Here is a 19414-nt window from a genome sequence, read left to right on the forward strand (position 1 = left end):
TTTATCTCTCGGTTAAGATGCAAAGCGGCTCCCGACATTAAAAAAAAAAGAATACAATTTAAAATGTAAACATTAAGATAGAATGGAACATATTACTCAATTAAAATGAGTTAAAATAGTAAAATACTTTGGGCATTATTCCATAGATATATATACACTCCACTTGCCTCATTCACACATAGCCTCTGAAGATGCCATTAGCCACAGATGCAGGTGAAACGTCAGGAAAGAATGCTGCTGGAACGTGGCTATACAGCCCGGAAAACTCACAGCAACCCACTGGCCAAAGCTGAATGTGGATGGCTGGCCATCTGTGTGGAAGGCTTGGATTGTGTCTTCTTCCCTGGCAGAAAGGGCTTGAACTGGATGGCCTTGCGGTTCTTCAAGTTTGCAGACGACACCAAATTGGGAGGGAGAGCCAATAGTCCAGAGGACAGGAGCAGGATTCAGAACGATCTTGACAAACTAGAGAGATGGCCCAAAACTAACAAAATGAAGTTCAACGGGGACAAATGCAAGATACTCCACTTAGGCAGGAAAAACGAAATGCAAAGATACAGAATGGGGGACGATGCCTGGCTCGAGAGAAGTACGTGTGGAAAAGATCTTGGAGATCTCATGGACAACAAGTTAAACATGAGCCAACAATGTGATGTGGTGGCAAAAAAAGCCAATGGGATTTTGGCCTCCAACAATAGGAGCCTAGTGTCTAGATCCAGGGAAGTCCTGCTCCCCATGCTCTATTCTACTTTGGTTAGACCACTTTACCTGGAATATTGTGTCCAATTCTGGGCACCACAGTTCAAGAGAGATATTGACAAGCTGGAATGTGTCCAGAGGAGGGCGACTAAAATGATCAAGGGCCTGGAGAACAAGCCCTATGAGGAGTGGCTTAAGGAGCTGGGCATGTTTAGACTGAAGAAGAGAAGGCGGAGAGGAGATATGATAGCCATGTATATGTGAGAGGAAGCCACAGGGAGGAGGAGGGAGCAAGCTTGTTTTCTGCTTTCCTGGAGACTAGGAGGCGGAACAATGGCTTCAAACTACAAGAGAGGAGATTCCACCTGAACATGAGGAAGAACTTCCTGACTGATGAATAAAACTATATTTGCATAATCTGGCAGTCGTTACAACACCAGAATATAGCCTTTAATATGCAGAGTGGCAAGCTTGTGGAAACCAGAGCTAAAGTAGAGAAATGCCAGCGGCAGTAAAGGTACACGGCCACCCCTCCTTCTTTCTCCCTTTTAGGAAATACGCATGCAAATAACCATTCAGAGACAGAGTTAAAATCAAAAGTATTTACTTACTTAGAAAAACTTGCATGATGTAAATTCATACAGGTAAAACAGCTCTTTCGGTTACATTGACTGCAATGAGTAGTAGGCCTTGAATGGATGGCAACAGGCCTCTCTTCCCAAAGCGGTTACATCCCAAAAGTATAGCAAAAACAAAATAGATGAACTGGGCAAATGGGCGAAAAGGAAAAAGGAGAGGAGAACAAAGGATGCATCCCCCTTTTATACCCTTTCATCCATGTGGTCAGACATACGTGACCAAGACACCTTGAGAAATGGTGGACAACTCATTAGCTTACATGCATATTTAAATCAGGGGCAATAAACTTTGGAATTTCAGTAGATCACATTACAGCATGGCACAAACACAGGAATGTGTGTGAGATTGCATTTACCCAACACTGACTGTGAGAGCCGTTCAGCTGTGGAACTCTCTGCCCCGGAGTGTGGTGGAGGCTTCTTCTTTGGAAGCTTTTAAACAGAGGCTGGGTGGCCATCTGTCGGGGTGATTTGAATGCAATATTCCTGCTTCTTGGCAGAATGGGGTTGGACTGGATGGCCCAGGAGGTCTCTTCCAACTCTTTGATTCTACGATTCTATGATTCTATGCTGGAACGTAGCTATGCAGCCCGAAAATCTCACAGCAACCCACTGGCCAAAGCTGAATGTGGATGGCTGACCATCTGTCGGGAGGGCTTGGGTTGTGTCTTCTTCCCTGGCAGAAGAGGCTTGAACTGGATGGCCTTGCGGTTCTTCTAAGATTCTATCACGTGCAACATTAAAAAAAAACAATGCAGTTGTGTCTTCATGCCTGGCGGAATGGGGTTGGACTAGATGGCCTTTAGGAGTATCTTCCAGCTCTAGGACTCCAAGACTCCCTCCTCTCTCTCTTGTCTGCTTTGCCCCGGATTCCAGAATGTGCTGTTCCAGGCCTTTCTGATTTTGCACGGCTGCTGTAGCCTGGGAGGCCGGCTGGCGGAAAGACGTCCTTAACGAATTCCAGCGCAAGCTTTGATTCTGATTTATTTTTGTACATTTTTTTTCGCCTTTTGTTGGGAGTGTGCATTTTTTTCCCCTTTTGCAAACAGGGCCCACTTAATATGCAAAGCCCCGGCAGAGCATAAATAGGCGGCGTGGAAAATGTCATTTCCACACTGTGGCTTTTCCTGACCATTACGCCACTTCAAACAAAAGCAATTTACTCTGCCTGTATAATAAAGCCGAGGTGATAACGAAGAAGAAGGCGAGGCAGCGCTCCCTTGCTCTCCCTCCCTGGGTTTCCGCTGCCAGACAGACAGCGCCGTAAAAAGGAAGCACATGAACCATCCGGCCTGCGGCCTCCAGCTGCTTCCCAGAGAATTTCTAATGGAGACATAAACTTAGAGAAACATCTTGTTTCTGGAGCAAAGAGGGCCATAACCTGGATGGGGAGCCCAGAGTGAAAAATCAATCCCTTGGCAAGGTTAAGCTGGGTTGCAAATACGAGGCAAAAGGAGCTTGCAAGGGAAGAAGGGAAGGCGACAGAATCATAGAAGCAAAGAGTTGGAGGAGACCTCCTGGGCCATCCAGTCCATCCCCATTCTGCCAAGAAGCAGGAAATTTCAAGCATAATCGGCATAAACATGCAGGTCACATTATTGCTTTGCTTGGCTATCGGAAGATCTGTGCACGATGGGTACCCAGGATGAGAGAACTGTGAGACGCTGGTTGCGGAAACAGAGTGTCGACTTCTTCCATGACAGCTTCAGAAAACTTGACCATTGTTGGCAGAAATGTATCCAATTGTCTGATGGTTAATCAATGAACCATAGAATCATAGTGTTGGAAGAGATCTCATGGGCCATCCAGTCCAACCCCATGGTGCAGTATCGGCTAGACAGTGTAATTTCTCCAGTGGTGTAGGGCGCAGACGCCCCGTGATAATGCGGCATGTCTCATTAAGAGCCACATCCACTGTTTGAGTGTGGTGAGATGTGTTCCACACTGGGCATGCATACTCAGCAGCAGAGTAGCATAGCGCAAGGGCAGATGTCTTCACTGTGTCTGGTTGTGATCCCCAGGTTGTGCCAGTCAGCTTTCGTATGATATTGTTTCTAGCACCCACTTTTTGCTTGATGTTCAGGCAGTGCTTCTTGTAAGACATCTGCCCTTGCGCTATGCTACTCTGCTGCTGAGTATGCATGTCCAGTGTGGAACACTTCTCACTAAGCTAAAACAGTGGATGTGGCTCTTAATGAGACATGCCACATTATCACGGGGTATCTGCACCCTACACCACTGGAGAAATTACACTGTTTAGCTGGTATTGCACCACCTGACATCGGCCGGGAAGTAGCAGCCAATAGTGAAAGGACCAAGGCAGAGACATCTCCAGCTCACCCCTTGTTTGGGTATCAGCCAGCACGTCAACGACTTAAATCTAGACATAGTTTTCTAAGATCTACAGAGACACTCGCTGGTACACCTCAGCAAGCGAGAGTCCAAAAGTGGCAGGCTCAAACCCAGAACCTCAACCAATGGCTGATACCAAATGAGAAACTCCCCGCTGGGCACACAGAAGATGGGGCGACTTGGAAGGCGCTAAACAGACTGCGCTCTGGCACCACGAGATGCAGAGCCAACCGTCAGAAATGGGGCTACAAAGTGGAATCCATGACATGCGAGTGCGGAGAAGAGCAAACCACTGACCACCTGCTGCAATGCAACCTGAGCCCTGCCACATGCACCATGGAGGACATTCTTGCAGCAACACCAGAGGCACTCCAAGGGGCCAGATACTGGTCAAAGGACATTTAATCAACTCTCATACTCACAAATTTTGTATTTTGTCTGTTTGTTTGCTTTGTTCTGTTAGAAATTTAATATAATTGACTGGTTGCCCTGACACGACAAATAAATAAAAAATAAAAATACCTTAAACGCTGCACACTGGGTTGACAAATGCCACAGCAGCAAGCAAAGATCCCAGAGTCCATTCACTGCAGAGTGCAGCTTATCTGCTTTTCAGCAGAGTACAATTTAACATCTGACCTTCTTCTTGCACACCATTTTAATAAAATCACAGAATCCGTAGTTGTCAACCAAAACAACAGGAGGCTTTAATCCATTATTTACAGCTGCACAATTTGTGGAGAGCCATCATCACGTCGACTTCAACTTATGGAAACCCCTTTTTTCGATAGAGTTACAAGCTGGGTAGATGCGGGGAATGCCGTGGATATAGCGTACGTGGATTTGAGGAAGGCCTTCTTTGACAAGGTCCCCCATGACCTTCTGGCAAGGAAACTAGTCCAATGTGGGTGAGGCAAAACTACGGTGAGGTGGATCTGGAATTGGCTAAATGGATGAACCCAGAGGGTGATTCTCCCCAAGACTTCCTCTTCATCATGGAAAGAAGTGACAAGTGGAGTGCCATCCGCAGGGTTCCCCCCTGGGCCCGGTCCTGTTCAACATCTTTATTAATGACTTAGATGAAGGGCTAGAAGGCAGGATCATCAAGTTTGCAGACGACACCAAATTGGGAGGGAGAGCCAAGACTCCAGAGGACAGGAACAGGATTCAAAGGGATCTTGACAGATTAGAGAGATGATGGGCCAAAACTAACAAAATGAAGTTCAACAGGGACAAATGCGAGATACTCCACTTTGGCAGGAAAAACGAAATGCAAAGATACAGAATGGGGGATGCCTGGCTCAAGAGCAGTACATGTGAAAAAGATCTTGGAGTCCTCGTGGACAACAAGTTAAACATGAGCCAACAATGTGATGTGGCGGCAAAAAAAGCCAATGGGATTTTGGCCTGCATCAAGAGGAGCATAGTGTCTAGATCTAGGGAAGTCATGCTACCCCTCTATTCTGCTTTGGTTAGACCACTTTACCTGGAATATTGTGTCCAATTCTGGGCAACACAATTCAAGAGAGATATTGACAAGCTAGAATGTGTCCAGAGGAGGGCGACTAAAATGATCAAGGGTCTGGGGAACAAGCCCTATGAGGAGCGGCTTAAGGAGCTGGGCATGTTTAGCCTGAAGAAGAGAAGGCTGAGAGGAGATAGGATAGCCATGTATAAATATGTGAGAGGAAGCCACAGGGAGGAGGGAGCAAACTTCCTTTCTGCTTCCCTGGAGACTAGGACGCAATGGAACAATGGCTTCAAACTACAAGAGAGGAGATTCCATCTGAACATGAGGAAGAACTTCCTGACTGTGAGAGCCGTTCAGCAGTGGAACTCTCTGCCCCGGTGGAGTGTGGTGGAGGTTCCTTCTTTGGAAGCTTTTAAACAGGCTGGATGGCCATCTGTCAGGGGTGATTTGAATGCAATATTCCTGCTTCTTGGCAGAATGGGGTTGGACTGGATGGCCCATGAGGTCTCTTCCAACTCTTTGATTCTATGATTCTATGAATTCAAGTTCTCGAAATCAACATATATCTTCCATCAGCTTTGCTCATGTCTTGCAAAGTCAGGTCAGCAGTGGCACCAGTCACACTGCACCATGGTTTTTGTAGTCTTCAATCCACAAGATAAACTCTTTCTAATTCTCAGGCAGGTACAGTTTGCTCTCCCGATGCTGTGAGATTTGACAAAGTATCAGGAGCCCTTTCGCTGGAAGTGGTACAATAATATTCGATGACACTTCTTGACCTAATTATGACAACATTAAGATCATCTGGCTCCAAAATGAATGGGCGATTGGGTATGTTAAATATACAGTGCGTTTCGCTGCAGGCAGGAATTTTTGGTTCATAACCCATTTTTGGTCCATTTTAGACATTTTAATGAGCACGCATACTATTTCGAGGAAAGTGGTGGTGTCCTAGTTTTCGGAGGACCATTCTCTATCTCGTTTAAATTAACATATATGAATTTCATGCAAATGTCTAACCTTGTTTTCAAACTTATCCAAACTTGTATTGTCGAAGGCTTTCATGGCCGGAATCACTGGGTTGTTGTAGGTTTTTTTGGGCTATATGGCCATGTTCTACAGGCATTCTCTCCTGACGTTTCGCCTGCATCTATGGCAAGCATCCTCACTACCTCTGAGGATGCTTGCCATAGATGCAGGCGAAACGTCAGGAGAGAATGCCTCTAGACCATGGCCATATAGCCCGAAAAAACCTACAATAACCCAATTATCCAAACTTTGTGGCGATGTGGAAGTAGCCTGCTAGAAGGAACACAATACTATTTTCTGCCTCATTTTTGCTGCATCATGAAATTGTGATATCCTGAAGGACTGTGTAAATGTTGGGTTATCACTGGTGTTCCTATTAGTAGAAGAGGGGGCATCAATCTTGACGTGGCCTGTCTACAGATATACACAACTCCTGTAACGATTCCATCAGCGTTGCCTCTGAAAAATCCTGCAAATCTATTGAGAAGATAAGCAGACAAATGTCAGCGTGCTAGAAGAAGCAAAGACCACCACCAGTGAAGCGATAGTCCTCCGCCATCAACTCCACTGGTCTGGCCACGTTGTCCGAATGCCCGACCACCATCACCCAAAGCGGTTGCTCTACTCCGAACTCAAGAATGGAAAACGGAATATTGGTGGACAGGAAAAGAGATTGAAAGATGGACTTAAAGCCAACCTCAAAAACTGTTGAAGCTGTTTGAAATTTATAATGTAGATTTCAAAGTATGTATGTATGTTTAAAAATGCAGTAGCTATGTGCCGAGGGTAATTGTTCCTGTGTGGAAAGAGTTAACTGAACCATGGAGGGAACGACAATCCTAAAGAGGTCATAAATCAAGTGTATAGAACAAATGGACACAGCGTCGTGCGTCATACGTCACACGTCACTCTGGAATGCAAGAGGTGTGGACTAGTACTGATAACAGGGTGTTCGTGTGTTGGCGATGTTACGAAAGGATGTGCTGAGTGTTAAGTAGCTTCTAATGTATATAGCTATAAAATAAAGTAGTTTATAGCCTAAAGTGGTCATGATTGATCGTGTTCCTGCCTTGCTATGCGGCCGATGTCACTGACAAAAACTGACATTAACACTGAGAACAGGGAAGCCCTGGCCCTTGAGCAGTCTAACTGGAGGTCAGCTGTGACCAGCAGTGCTGTCGAATTTGAAGAGGCACGAATGGAGGGAGAAAGAGAGGAAGATGCATCAAGCCAACCCTGACCAGGACTGCGTTCCATCTTGAAACTGATGTCCTCACTGCAGGAGAACATGCGGATCGAGAACAGGGCTCCACAGCCACCTTCGGACCCACCACCAAGACACCACATCTGGAAGACCATCATCCTCAATGGGTTGTTGTAGGTATTTTGGGCTATATGGCCATGTTCTAGAAGCATTCTCTCCTGATGTTTCATCCACATCTATGTGAGATCCTCCTAACCTCTGGGGATGCTTGCCATAGATGCAGGCGAAATGTCAGGAGAGAATGCTTCTAGAACATGGCCATATAGCCCAAAAAACCTACAACAGCTCAGTGATTCCGGCCATGAAAGCCTTCGACAATACAATCATCCTCGAGCTACAAGGAATTGCCTAAGTCAAGTATTAGTAGAACTAGAGGAAGAGAGCACAGTCACATCTGTGCTTCTGGTGAGTTGGCATCCCTTGGTTATTTGCCTGTTTTAACATGTAGGGCAGCCACTTGTGATGGTTTGAGCATTGAACTTGGACTCTGTGACACCCAGGTTCATATTGGCAGTTTAAAGTGGTATCAAACTGTATCAATTCTATTGTGTAGATATGCTCAACATCAGGGTTGGCCGAGGCAAGGAAAATGGGGTTGTGTTTCTGCCCGCAATTCCAGCAATCTTTTCCTTTGAATCCATATTCTGAATGTGGCAAAACAAGACGTGCCTTCACTTGTGCCGAGTGGGGAGATAAATTAGAAGCCAACCGTAGCAATGCCTCTCTCTCTCTCTCTGCAAGGAATATCTCACTTCCTTCCATCTGGCGCTGCAAACCTCATGGATCAATTTGCAGGTTTGCTTTTGGGTGTGAAGTCAATAGTTGACTTTCCCTGAAATTGCTTCCACGCGTCTCCAAGCAGTAGGTCCGCTTATCGAGCAGAAGGCAATCCTGTTGCTGCTTTGCCATTTTTCCTAATGTCTTGGGAGCAGCTCAAGGCAAATGGCATCTTTATTATAGAATGAATGCAGTTCGATGCCACTTTAACTGCCCTGCAAAACTACAACTCCCTAGCATCTAACCATGACAATTAAAGTGGCGTCAATATGCATTTCTGCTACAGTGTGGATGCAGCCTGTGTTTGATGAGTGTAATCATCCGTTTTCCAAACCATGGCTTGATTTGCAGGGTGACTCCCATCTCTGCGATTCCCCGTAAAGGGCTTCCATTTCTTCTGGAGCAATTCACAGGAGGGGCAATCCCGTATTGCCGGCATCAGCCTTTGGCAAACCTCAGCCAACCTCTCATTCCGTACTCTTTTTCTTCCCAAGGAAGACATACATCTGCCTGACAGGAGGGCAGAAAAGGGCAGGTAAAGAGGAAGAAAGTGCCAGGCCAGCAAAGATATACCGGTGAGCCATGATTAGGGCTTTGCCTTTCCAACAAAACAGCCTCCCCGCCTCCAGTGGGTCTGTATTTCTCTTCTGACAAGGAAGCAGTTGGGCTACTTAGAGGGCTCGGCAGAATTTAATGTCTGGACGAAGGTGCAGCGGAGGAGAAGGAAGAAAGGCTTTGCGCATCAGTCTACTCTGCACATTTGCCTAATTTGTGCAGATTGGTCTACTGTGTGTATTTGTCTAATTTGTGCATTGGTCTATCTTGTGTTTTGGTCTGATTTGTGTATTGATTTCCTTTGTGCATTGGTCTATCTCAAGCATGGGCAAACTTTTATGCCTTGGGGCCACTTTGTTCACAGCTTGGGAGTGATCCTGGACTCATTGCTGAGCCTGGAACCCCAGGTCTCAGCGGTGGCCGGGAGAGCTTTTGCATGATTAAAACATGTGCGCAAGCTGCGCCCTTATCTTGGGAAGTTGGATCTGGCCACGGTGGTCCACGCTCTTGTTACATCCCGGATAGATTACTGCAAAGCACTCTACGTGGGGTTGCCTTTGAAGACTGTTCGGAAACTTCAATTAGTCCAGCGGGAGGCAGCCAGATTGCTCACTGGAGTGTTATACAGGGAGCATACCACCCCCCTGTTATATCAGCTCCACTGGCTGTTGATCCAGTTCCGAGCACAATTCAAAGTGCTGGTTTTGACCTACAAAACCCTATACGGTTCCGGCCCAGCGTATCTGTCCGAACGCATCTCCCTTTACGTCCCATCTCAGAGTCTGAGATTCTCTGGGGAGGCCCTGCTCTCGACCCCACCTCTGTCACAAGTAAGGGACTGTGACGATGGATAGGAACTGGACAAGGTGGAACGAAATATGAACTCTGAGTGGCGAACGCTGTGTCTGAGATTGGTGATTGATTGTGTGATATATTGTTGTTTTAATTGTTTTCAATTGTTGACCATTTAATTGCTGGTTTTATATGTTATTGTATTTGTGCAGGCACCAAGATGTGCCTTTTTGTAAGTTGCCCTGAGTCCCCCCTCGGGGGTTGAGAAGGGCGGGGTAGAAGTATACGAAATAAATAAATAAATAAATTTGTAGCACTGACCGAGAGGGCCAGGCCGGGAGGGAAGGTGGCTGGGCAGGCACTTGGTAGAACGGCCAAGAGGGTGGGGCCAAGAGGGTGGGGCCGGGTCAGGGCCCGGGTCATCCTCGGGTTGTTCTGCCATAAGGATGGGGCGGACAAATGTCAGCATGCTGGAAGAAGCAAAGACCACCAGCATTGAAGTGATGGTCCTCCGCTATCAACTCCACTGGACCAGCCATGTTGTCCGGATGCCTGACCACATTCTCCCAAAGCTGTTTCTCCACTCTGAACTCAAGAACGGAAAATGGAATTTTGGAGGACAGGAAAAGAGGTTCAAAGATGGGCTCAAAGCCAACCTTAAAAACTGTGGCATAGACACTGAGAGCTGGGAAGCCCTGGCCCTTGAGCGCTCCAGCTGGAGGTCAGCTGTGACCAGCAGTGCTGCGGAATTTGAAGAGGCATGAATGGAGGGCAGAAGAGAGAAACGTGCCAAGAGGAAGGCGCGTCAAGCCAACCCCGACCGGGACCACCTTCCGTCTGGAAACCAATGCCCTCACTGCGGGAGAACATGCAGATCAAGAATCGGGCTCCGCAGTCACCTGCGGACCCACCAGAACATGATCCTGGAAGACTATCCTACTCTGACAATGAGGAATCACCTAAGTAAGTGTGAGGCTCCTTTCTCCATCCATTTGCCTGAAGGAAAACGAGACATGTGGTGACTGCCCCGATCCTCCTTCCCAATCTTTGGGCTGTCCTCTCGGCATAAGGATGGGGCCATTCACATCGTACTTATGCCAGAAGGAGGGCAAGTCATGCGGTGGCTGAGAGCGCTCCAGAGAGCACTCCTCCCCTGTCCTTTCTGCATTGTGTCATGCTAAGAGGACAGGGAAAATGGAGAAGACCTGAGGTAAGTGTCCAGGGAGCTGTATCCGGCCCCCGGGTCTTAATTTGCCCATGCCTGGTCTATCTTGTGCATTGGTTCACATTGGTATATTTGTCTGATTTGCACCTTGATCTCCTTTGTGCATTGGCCTCCTTTGTGCATTTGTTTACTTTGTGCATTGGCCTACTCTGCACATTGGCTGACTTTACGCATTGGTCTACTTTGTGCAGTGAATCGCAACTTCTAGTGCCAGGATCCTCAAACGTTTTAAACAGAGGTCCAGGTCACAGTCCCTCAACATGAATAAATTCCTATGCACACTACAATTATCTTATTTGTAGCGCAAAAAACACTTAAAAACAATACAATAATTAAAATGAACAATGTATTGTCGAAGGCTTTCATGGCTGAAATCACTAGGTTCTTGTGGGTTTTTTCGGGCTATAGGGCCATGTTCTCGAGGCATTCTCTCCTGACGTTTCGCCTGCATCTATGGCAAGCATCCTCAGAGGTAGTGAGGTCTGTTGGAAATAGGACAATGGGTTTATATTAGGCCTGTCCGTTTTAGTTCGTTAATTCGTTATTTCGTAATTTAATCGTTATTTTTACCATATCCGACGCGATTTCAAAACATATTTTCAAACCCGGAAGGGTTTAAAAATATCGAAACAGCAGCCCCATATATTTTACGAGCTTCAGCTCGTCTCGTTAATGGGATGGAGGCTGCTGAGTGCTGCTGGTGCCTGGGAGCCAATCCGGCGCTCCCAAGCACCCCAGCAGTAAATGGGGCGGGCGGGGCGAAGGGGCGGCGCGAGCGCACACCCAGTGAGCCAAGCACTGCCCCTGCCTGTTGGGCGCCCGGCCCGCGCGCGCTCACCCTTACACCCGGCCTCCGCACGCCATCCAATCGGCTCCGGCTCCTGCGCCCTCCTCCTCCTCCTCCTCCTCCTCCCAGCTGTGTTGCAGCCAGGAAGTGCCAGGAGGAGGAGGAGGAGGGCGCCGGAGCCGATTGGATGGCGCGCGCGCGCTCACCCTTACACCCGGCCTCCGCGCGCCATCCAATCGACTCCCTCCTCCTCCTCCTCCTCCTGGCACTTCCTGCAACACAGCTGGGAGGAGGAGGAGGAGGAGGAGGAGGGCGCAGCAGCCGGAGCCGATTGGATGGCGCGCGGAGGCCGGGTGTAAGGGTGAGCGCGCGCGCGCCATCCAATCGGCTCCGGCGCCCTCCTCCTCCTCCTCCTGGCACTTCCTGCAACACAGCTGGGAGGAGGAGGAGGAGGGTGCAGCAGCCGGAGCCGATTGGATGACCATGTTCCAGAAGCATTCTCTCCTGACATTTTGCCCACATCTATGGCAGGCATCCTCAGAGGTCTGTTGGAAACTACTAGGCAAATGGAGTTTATCTATGGAATGTCCAGGGTGGGAGAAATGAAAGCCATTCAATGCTAATCAAGGTGACCATTACTGCAACATTCACACTTACAAAATGTTTTGTAAATATTTACGAAAATTCGTAAATAACAAAACATTTTTTTGGAAAGTTTTGTAAATATTTTAAATATCGAAACAAAAAAACACCCCAATTACAAATCGATTTTAGAAACAAATTTTTTCTTGATCAAACAGGTCTAGTTTATATATCTGTGGAATGGCTGGGGTGGGGCAAAGAGCTCTTCTCTGCTGGAGCCAGGTGTGAATGTTTCAACTGACCACCTTCATTAGCATTTGAAGGCCTGGCTGAGCCTGGGAAAATCTTTTGCTGAGAGGTGTTAAGATGTGCCTGGTTGTTTCCTTTAAAATGAACAATTTTAACAAATATAAATGTATTAGTATTTCAATGGGAAGTGTGGACCTGCTTTTGGCTGATGAGATAGGATTGTTGTTGTGTGCTTCCAAGTCGTTTCAGACTTAGGTTGACCCTGAGCAAGGGCCGGGTAAATGACCTTGGAGGGCCGTATCCGGTCCTTAGTTCGAGGACCCCTATTCTAGTGCTCCAAGTGTTTTGGATTTCAACCCTCAGAAGCCCCAGCTGCTTTGGCCAATGATCAGGGATTCTGGGAGCTGACATCCAAAACACTTGGAAGACCAAAGTTTGGGAAGCACTTTGTGCATTGGCCTGCTTTGCTCATTGATCTACTTTGTGCAACCTTGCAAGCAGATTTTCAGTTCATAAACTGAAACGTATCACCAAGAATTCAATTCACTGGCCGTCCAGCAAGGACTACTTGTGCATTTTGTGTTGCATTGTGAAATATCAGCAAAGCTGCTTGTCATGTAAACAGGTAATGAGCAACCCTTGTTGAAATCCCTTTCCATGCAACCATTACAGTGACAGGAGCCCACTCCAGTTTTCAATTCAGCAACCATATTACGAAAGAGTTGCGCAACTTTCTGTTTCAAGCTGCCTTAGTGCAACCAAGCCCATCATCCTCGGAAGGAGTCTGTTCCTGTTTCAAACAGTTCTCGGTGCAAATAAAGACACTGAAACATCCAAACCCATTTGAAGATCTTTTATTCACGTCAGCTGGTCACAGACTGGTCCATACGGACAGTTTGCATCAGGAAAAACTGCCGGCCTCCGCTCCCAAAACCACCAGCTGCTAGGTAGGGAAGATTTGTAGTTTCTGTAATATCCCGGGATAGATGGGGTCTCTTGTTGCCATCTAGTCTGACCTTCGAAGCCCAGGATGTGGGAAGGAGACTGCATTCCAAAAGGCATCCCCACTGAATAAGCAGATCTAATCCCTTAGTGGGGGGAAAAGACATCCCTTCCCAAGAAAAATATTCACAACTCTCCCCTGGGTAGATTTCCTATCTGGGTTTCTTAGGCAGTGGCCTCTCTCTAGGCGAGACAAAGCAAATTGAAATATATACAAGGCGTCTGAAGTGGAGAAGGAAGGGAGGTGGGCTGGTTGAGTTACCTGGGAAGCTTTGGATGATGCCTCTTTGCATCCTCTGCTTAACAATAGGAAAAACCTGGAATGCTTGGGGTCCCCCAGTGGTTATCCAATCCAACCCCAATTCAATGCAAGAAACCCCCAAGAAGAAGCTTCCTAACCTTTTTTTTTTTTTTTGGAAGGTATTCAAGGGAAGGGGAATGAATACAGTTTGACCCCACTTTAACTGCCATGGCACAATGCTATGGCATCCTGGGAGTTGCAGTTCTACAAGGCCTTTAGCCTTCTGTGCTAACAAGTGCTCACCAAACTATAATTCTCATAGCTTAGAGCCATGGCAATGAAAGTGGAGTCAAACTGCATTCATTCTGTGTATTGTCGAAGGCTTTCATGGCTGGAATCACTGGGTTGTTGTAGGTTTTTTCGGGCTGTATGGCCATGTTCTAGAGGCATTCTCTCCTGACGTTTCGCCTGCATCCAATTCTGGGTACCACAATTCAAGAGAGATATTGACAAGCTGGAATGTGTCCAGAGGAGGGCAACTAAAATGATCAAGGGTCTGGAGAACAAGCCCTATGAGGAGCGGCTTAAGGAGCTGGGTATGTTTAGCCTGAAGAAGAGAAGGCTGAGAGGGGATATGATAGCCATGTATCAATATGTGAGAGGAAGCCACAGGGAGGAGGAGGGAGCAAGCTTGTTTTCTGCTTCCCTGGAGACTAGGACGCAAGGGAACAATGGCTTCAAACTACAAGAGAGGAGATTCCATCTGAACATGAGGAAGAACTTCCTGACTGTGAGAGCCATTCATCAGTGGAACTCTCTGCCCTGGAGTGTGGTGGAGGCTCCTTCTTTGGAAGCTTTGAAACAGAGGCTGGATGGCCACCTGTCAGGGGTGCTTTGAATGCAATATTCCTGCTTCTTTCAGAATGGGGTTGGACTGGATGGCTCATGAGGTCTCTTCCAACTCTTTGATTCTATGAGTCTATGATTCTAAGCATCCTCAGAGGTTGCTTGCCATAGACCTCACAACCTCTGAGGATGCTTGCCATAGATGCAGGTGAAACGTCAGGAGAGAATGCCTCTAGAACATGGCCATACAGCCCGAAAAAACCTACAACAACACACTGCATTCATTCTACCTCTCTGTGAATTTTCTAGATACTCCTGATGGGTACCATAGGGTTGCCCTGGAAGGCCTAGCAAATTCAGACTTCTGTGGTACCTAGGTCTTCCAAGGCAATTCTATGGTAACTTTCAGCAAAGGTCAGGAATGCATCTCTGGGTCGTTCTGTACTTTGTGGCCTCAGAGCGGAGGTGCTTTAATGCACCTTTATGGACACCCCCTTCTCCCACTGTGCATATATTATAGGAGCCATACTGAGCAGACCGGTCATTTATATTTACAGTTATACAGTCATCCATGTTCATTGTAACATAAGTGGAGAGCAAGTGCGTTCAAAGTAAGGGTTCAAAATGGCACACAAATCCCCCTCCCCTTTCCCCGAAGTATTGTACAAAGCAAGGTGAAGAAAGAAAGGAAACCTGCAGGGCTCATAAATGGCAGGAGGAAGCTAGCAATGCAAACGGTAAAGGGGTTCGAAGTGTCCTTCTTCGAAGGAAGGCCCAGCAAGGCGTCCAAGACTTCAAGTCCATCTTTGGTCCTTCAGAGCCAGCCAACCCTGCTTGCAGGCCACCCAAAGGGGCCAAGATGGCTCTTCTGCTGCATTCCTCAGGATCAACCCTTCTCCTACTCATTTGGACATTAACAAGCAAGAGAACACGCCAACGGAAGAGTGTAACCCAACCTCCAAATTGGCCACCTCCATTTTAGGAGGTCAAGAGCATCTCCAAGTGGTCCAGGAGTCAAATGGGATGCCAATCATAGCATCTGCCATCCAAGCATTGGGGTCGGTGGGGTCGGTGCCAACGAGAAGGTCACCAGCTGTTTGGTGGAACCCCAAAATCCCAACATCCATTGCAGTGGCTCCATCCTTCTTCAGAGGATGGAGAATGTTTAAAATAGGTATATCTAGTTGACAGGGAATTGTGGTGGCGGAAGGGTTGTCATGCGGATGTGGAATGAGTGGCATCTCTGGTCAATTCTGCAGGACCCAACGTTGACCAAGCCACCCAAAAGAAGGACAGGAAAGATGGAGTAATGGGATAGGTGGTGGCATCTCTGCTTTCATAACATCAGTTCTGCAGGACCCATCATTGATCTGGCCACCCAAAAGAAGGACAGGAAAGATGGAGTAATGGGATAGGTGGTGGCATCTCTGCTTTCATAACATCAGTTCTGCAGGACCCATCATTGATCTGGCCACCCAAAAGAAGGACAGGAGAGCCAGGATAATGGGACAGAAGGTGGCACCTCTGGCTTCACGGTGTCAACTCTGCAGGACCCAACATTGACCTGGCCGCCCCAATGCCACTCAAGAAAAGGACAGGAGAGACATGCCAATGGGGTAGAAGGTGGAATCTCTGTTTTCATGGCATCAATTCTGCAGGACCCAACGTTAACCTGGCCACCTTGATGTCATCCCAAAAAAGAAGAGATGGTATAATGGGGTGGAAGGTGGCCTCTCTGGCTTTGGGATGTCATCGTTGACCTGGCCACATCAATGTCACCCCAACAAAGGATAGGAGAGTTGGTATAACTGGCTAGAAGATGGCATCTCTGCTTTCAAGGCATCAATTCTGCAGGATCTGGCCACCTTGATGCCACCCCCCAAAAATGATAGGAGAGACAGGGTAACTGGGTAAGAAGGCAGCATCTCTGGTTTCACGGTGTCAATTCTACAACACCAGCCATTGACCTTGGCCAACCAATGTCACCCAACGAAAGGTCATGGGGTGCCTCTGAGAGTGGGATGAGGAAGAGGAGGAGGAGGGATGGAGGAGGAAGGACCTCCAGCCAGCCAGCCATCCCGTTGTGGCCCCGCTCCCAGCGTCGACCCGCTTAGAGGGTGCAGGAGGCATCGTCCGCCACGGAGCGCTTCTTGAGCTCCTTGCCCGGCTTGTGGTGGTGTTGGTGGTGCGGGTGGGAGGCGGTCAGTTTGCCGTGGTCAGTTTGCGGGAGCCCTGAGAGCGGCTGGGTGTCTTGGAGGTGCCCGCCAGGCAAAGGGCCGAGGCCGTTGTGGCGTCGCGGGGCAGCATTGTTGTCGTCGTCGGCTTCCACCCGCAGGTAGGCCTTGACCTTGTGGTGGCGGGCCAGGCTGTCACTGAAGTCGATGACACGGCACTCATAGGTCCCTTCGTCCGTGGGCTTCACCCGGGAGAGGCGCAGCTTGTGGGAGATGTTGCTGCCCACCACTTTCACCACCTGGGAAATGGGAGGGGGGCAAGGAAGAGAACACACAAGTGTAAATACACAATGGATGCACAGGTCCTTATCAGACCAAATATTGCCAGATGCATGTCTGGTGGTCAAAGAGCAATACTTGTGTAAAATGGGGAAAAAAGCTACATACACAATGCATCTTTCAGCCTATATCCCTTTCACAATGTGCACTTTCAACTGCCATGTCACTATTCTTTGGAATTTCTGGAATTTTCGGTTTGGTGCACGGCCTTGGGTGCATCTACACCAGGCACGGGCAAACTGGTCTTCCCTCCATGTGTTCTGGACTTCAACTTCCACAATTCCTAAAAGCCCACTTGTGGAAGTTGAAGTCCAAAACACCTGGAGGGAAGGCCAACGTTTGCCCATGCCTGGTTTATAGTATCCAGTTTCATAACTCTTCCTATCGAAACCTGGGATTTGGAGTTTGATTGAGAGACTTTAGGGTGAACCTGCACTGCATAATGAATGCAATACTATCCAATACAATTGAATAATGGGAGTTGTAATATGGTGGCCACCAGGACCTTTTTGGCATAGAAGAGTAAAAACCTTGTAAAACCACAGCTCCCATGATTCCACAGGACTGAGACATGGCAATTAAAGTGATTCCAAACTGAATTAGTTCTATAGTGTAGCTGCACCATATTTTTCCTTCCACCATGTTAACTGCCACAGCATGCCGCATTATCACGGGGTGCCTCCGCCCTACACCACTGGAGAAATTACACTGCTTAGCTGGTATTGCACCACCTGACATCCACCAGGAAGTTGCAGCCAATAGTGAAAGGACCAAGGCAGAGACATCTCCAGCTCATCCCCTGTTTGGGTATCAGCCAGCACGTCAACCACTTAAATCTAGAAATAGTTTTCTTAGATCTACAAAGACACTCGCTGGAACACCTCAGCAAGCAAGAGTTCAAAAGTGGCAGGCTCAAACCCAGCACCTCAATCCGTGGATGATACCAGATGAGAGACTCCCCCCTGGACACACAGAAGACTGGGCAACTTGAAAGGCGCTGAACAGACTGCGCTCTGGCACCACGAGATGCAGAGCCAATCTTCAGAAATGGGGCTACAAAGTGGAATCCTCGACATGTGAGTGCGGAGAAGAGCAAACCACTGACCACCTGCTGCAATGCAGCCTGAGCCCTGCCACATGCACCATGGAGGACCTTCTTGCGGCAACACCAGAGGCACTCCAAGGGGCCAGATACTGGTCAAAGGACATTTAATCAGCTACCAAGTTTGCAAAATTTGTGGGATTTTTTTTAATCTGTTTGTTTGTTTTGTTCTGTTAGAAATGTAATACAATGTTCTGGTTGCGGATGACATGATAAATAAAAAAAAACTGCCACAGCTCAATCCCAGAGAATACCGAGAGCTGTAGTATGGCAAGCCACCAGCACTCTTTGCCAGGGCAGGCTACAGACCTTGTAAAACTACAACTCCTAGGCTTCAATGGCAATTAAAGTGGCGAAGCACTGACACTTTTTGGCAGGGAACGCTAAAGTCCTTGCAAAACTGCAACTTCCAGTATTCCACAACATAACATTACACCATGACAGCTCAAAATAGTGCAGAACAGCATCGTTTCTGCATTGTAGACAAATTTCTTCATTTAAGATAATTGAACTACACATCCCAAAGTACACTGGGAAGAGGTGGGGGGGGAGGGGAAATCAGTGTTATTTTGCTGTGTGTAGACAGAAGATTGAAACCCGGGGTTTTCCTCCGAGGGCCTATGCTCTGAGATCGATGTGGAGCCGTGCACAGGCTAATTAGCTTTCCTACCAAATTGATTCGCTCTCAGTATTTATCACCTAATGAAATTTAAGACTTACTCACTCTCCTCCGCAGCAGGAGAGCTCCAGCAACCTGGCCGCTCTTGCTCTTGGGCCAGGTCAATAAATCAGGTTTATTACCTGCCTGGAGGCAGCAGGTGCCTTTGCCCGTAATCTCCATCAACACCACCTTGGGGGGGGGGGGGGTCAAAGGCCGTTCCCATCCCTTTTGCCTCCCCCTTCTCCCCACAAAGAAGCCTTTATTAGCCAGACGTTTTTATGGTGTTCCGGTAATGCTCTGGGGTCACTTGCAAAGCCTCCCTCTTTCTGAAGGGCAAAGAAAGGGGGGGGGGAAAGGGGGGGTGGCAGATTTATTGGAGCGCTGATTGGAAATGTCCTTTCCTGCAAATCCGAGCTGCTGAAAGGAAATGAAACAGAGCAAGAAGGCATGTGCACCCGTTTTGGGCGAGCTGCCTTTGCAGTTCTGATGCCAGAAATAAGTCAAATGGACCTTTCATGTTTCTATATGTCGACGACCTGCTGATGTGCGGCCCTCGCGGATCCAGAAACGAGGCCCAGCGCAATGAATTATAAGAGCTTTATTAAAAGTAGAAGTGTGACTATATATAA

The 19414-nt window shown here is 47.8% G+C and overlaps 1 protein-coding gene across 1 annotated transcript in view; it reads right to left on the reverse strand.

The window, feature by feature from the left end:
- Positions 1-13258: 13258 nt before the first annotated feature.
- VSTM2L (V-set and transmembrane domain containing 2 like) overlaps positions 13259-19414 on the reverse strand; it is a 116564-nt gene continuing 110408 nt past the window's right edge. Inside the window, exon 4 of the mRNA XM_060771813.2 lies at positions 13259-16982. Coding sequence (XP_060627796.1) covers positions 16620-16982 — 363 coding nt within the window. The 3' untranslated portion in view covers positions 13259-16619. The remainder of the gene's footprint in view (positions 16983-19414) is intronic.

Source organism: Anolis sagrei, chromosome 4, assembly GCF_037176765.1.
Source record: "Anolis sagrei isolate rAnoSag1 chromosome 4, rAnoSag1.mat, whole genome shotgun sequence".
Taxonomy (NCBI): domain Eukaryota; kingdom Metazoa; phylum Chordata; class Lepidosauria; order Squamata; family Dactyloidae; genus Anolis; species Anolis sagrei.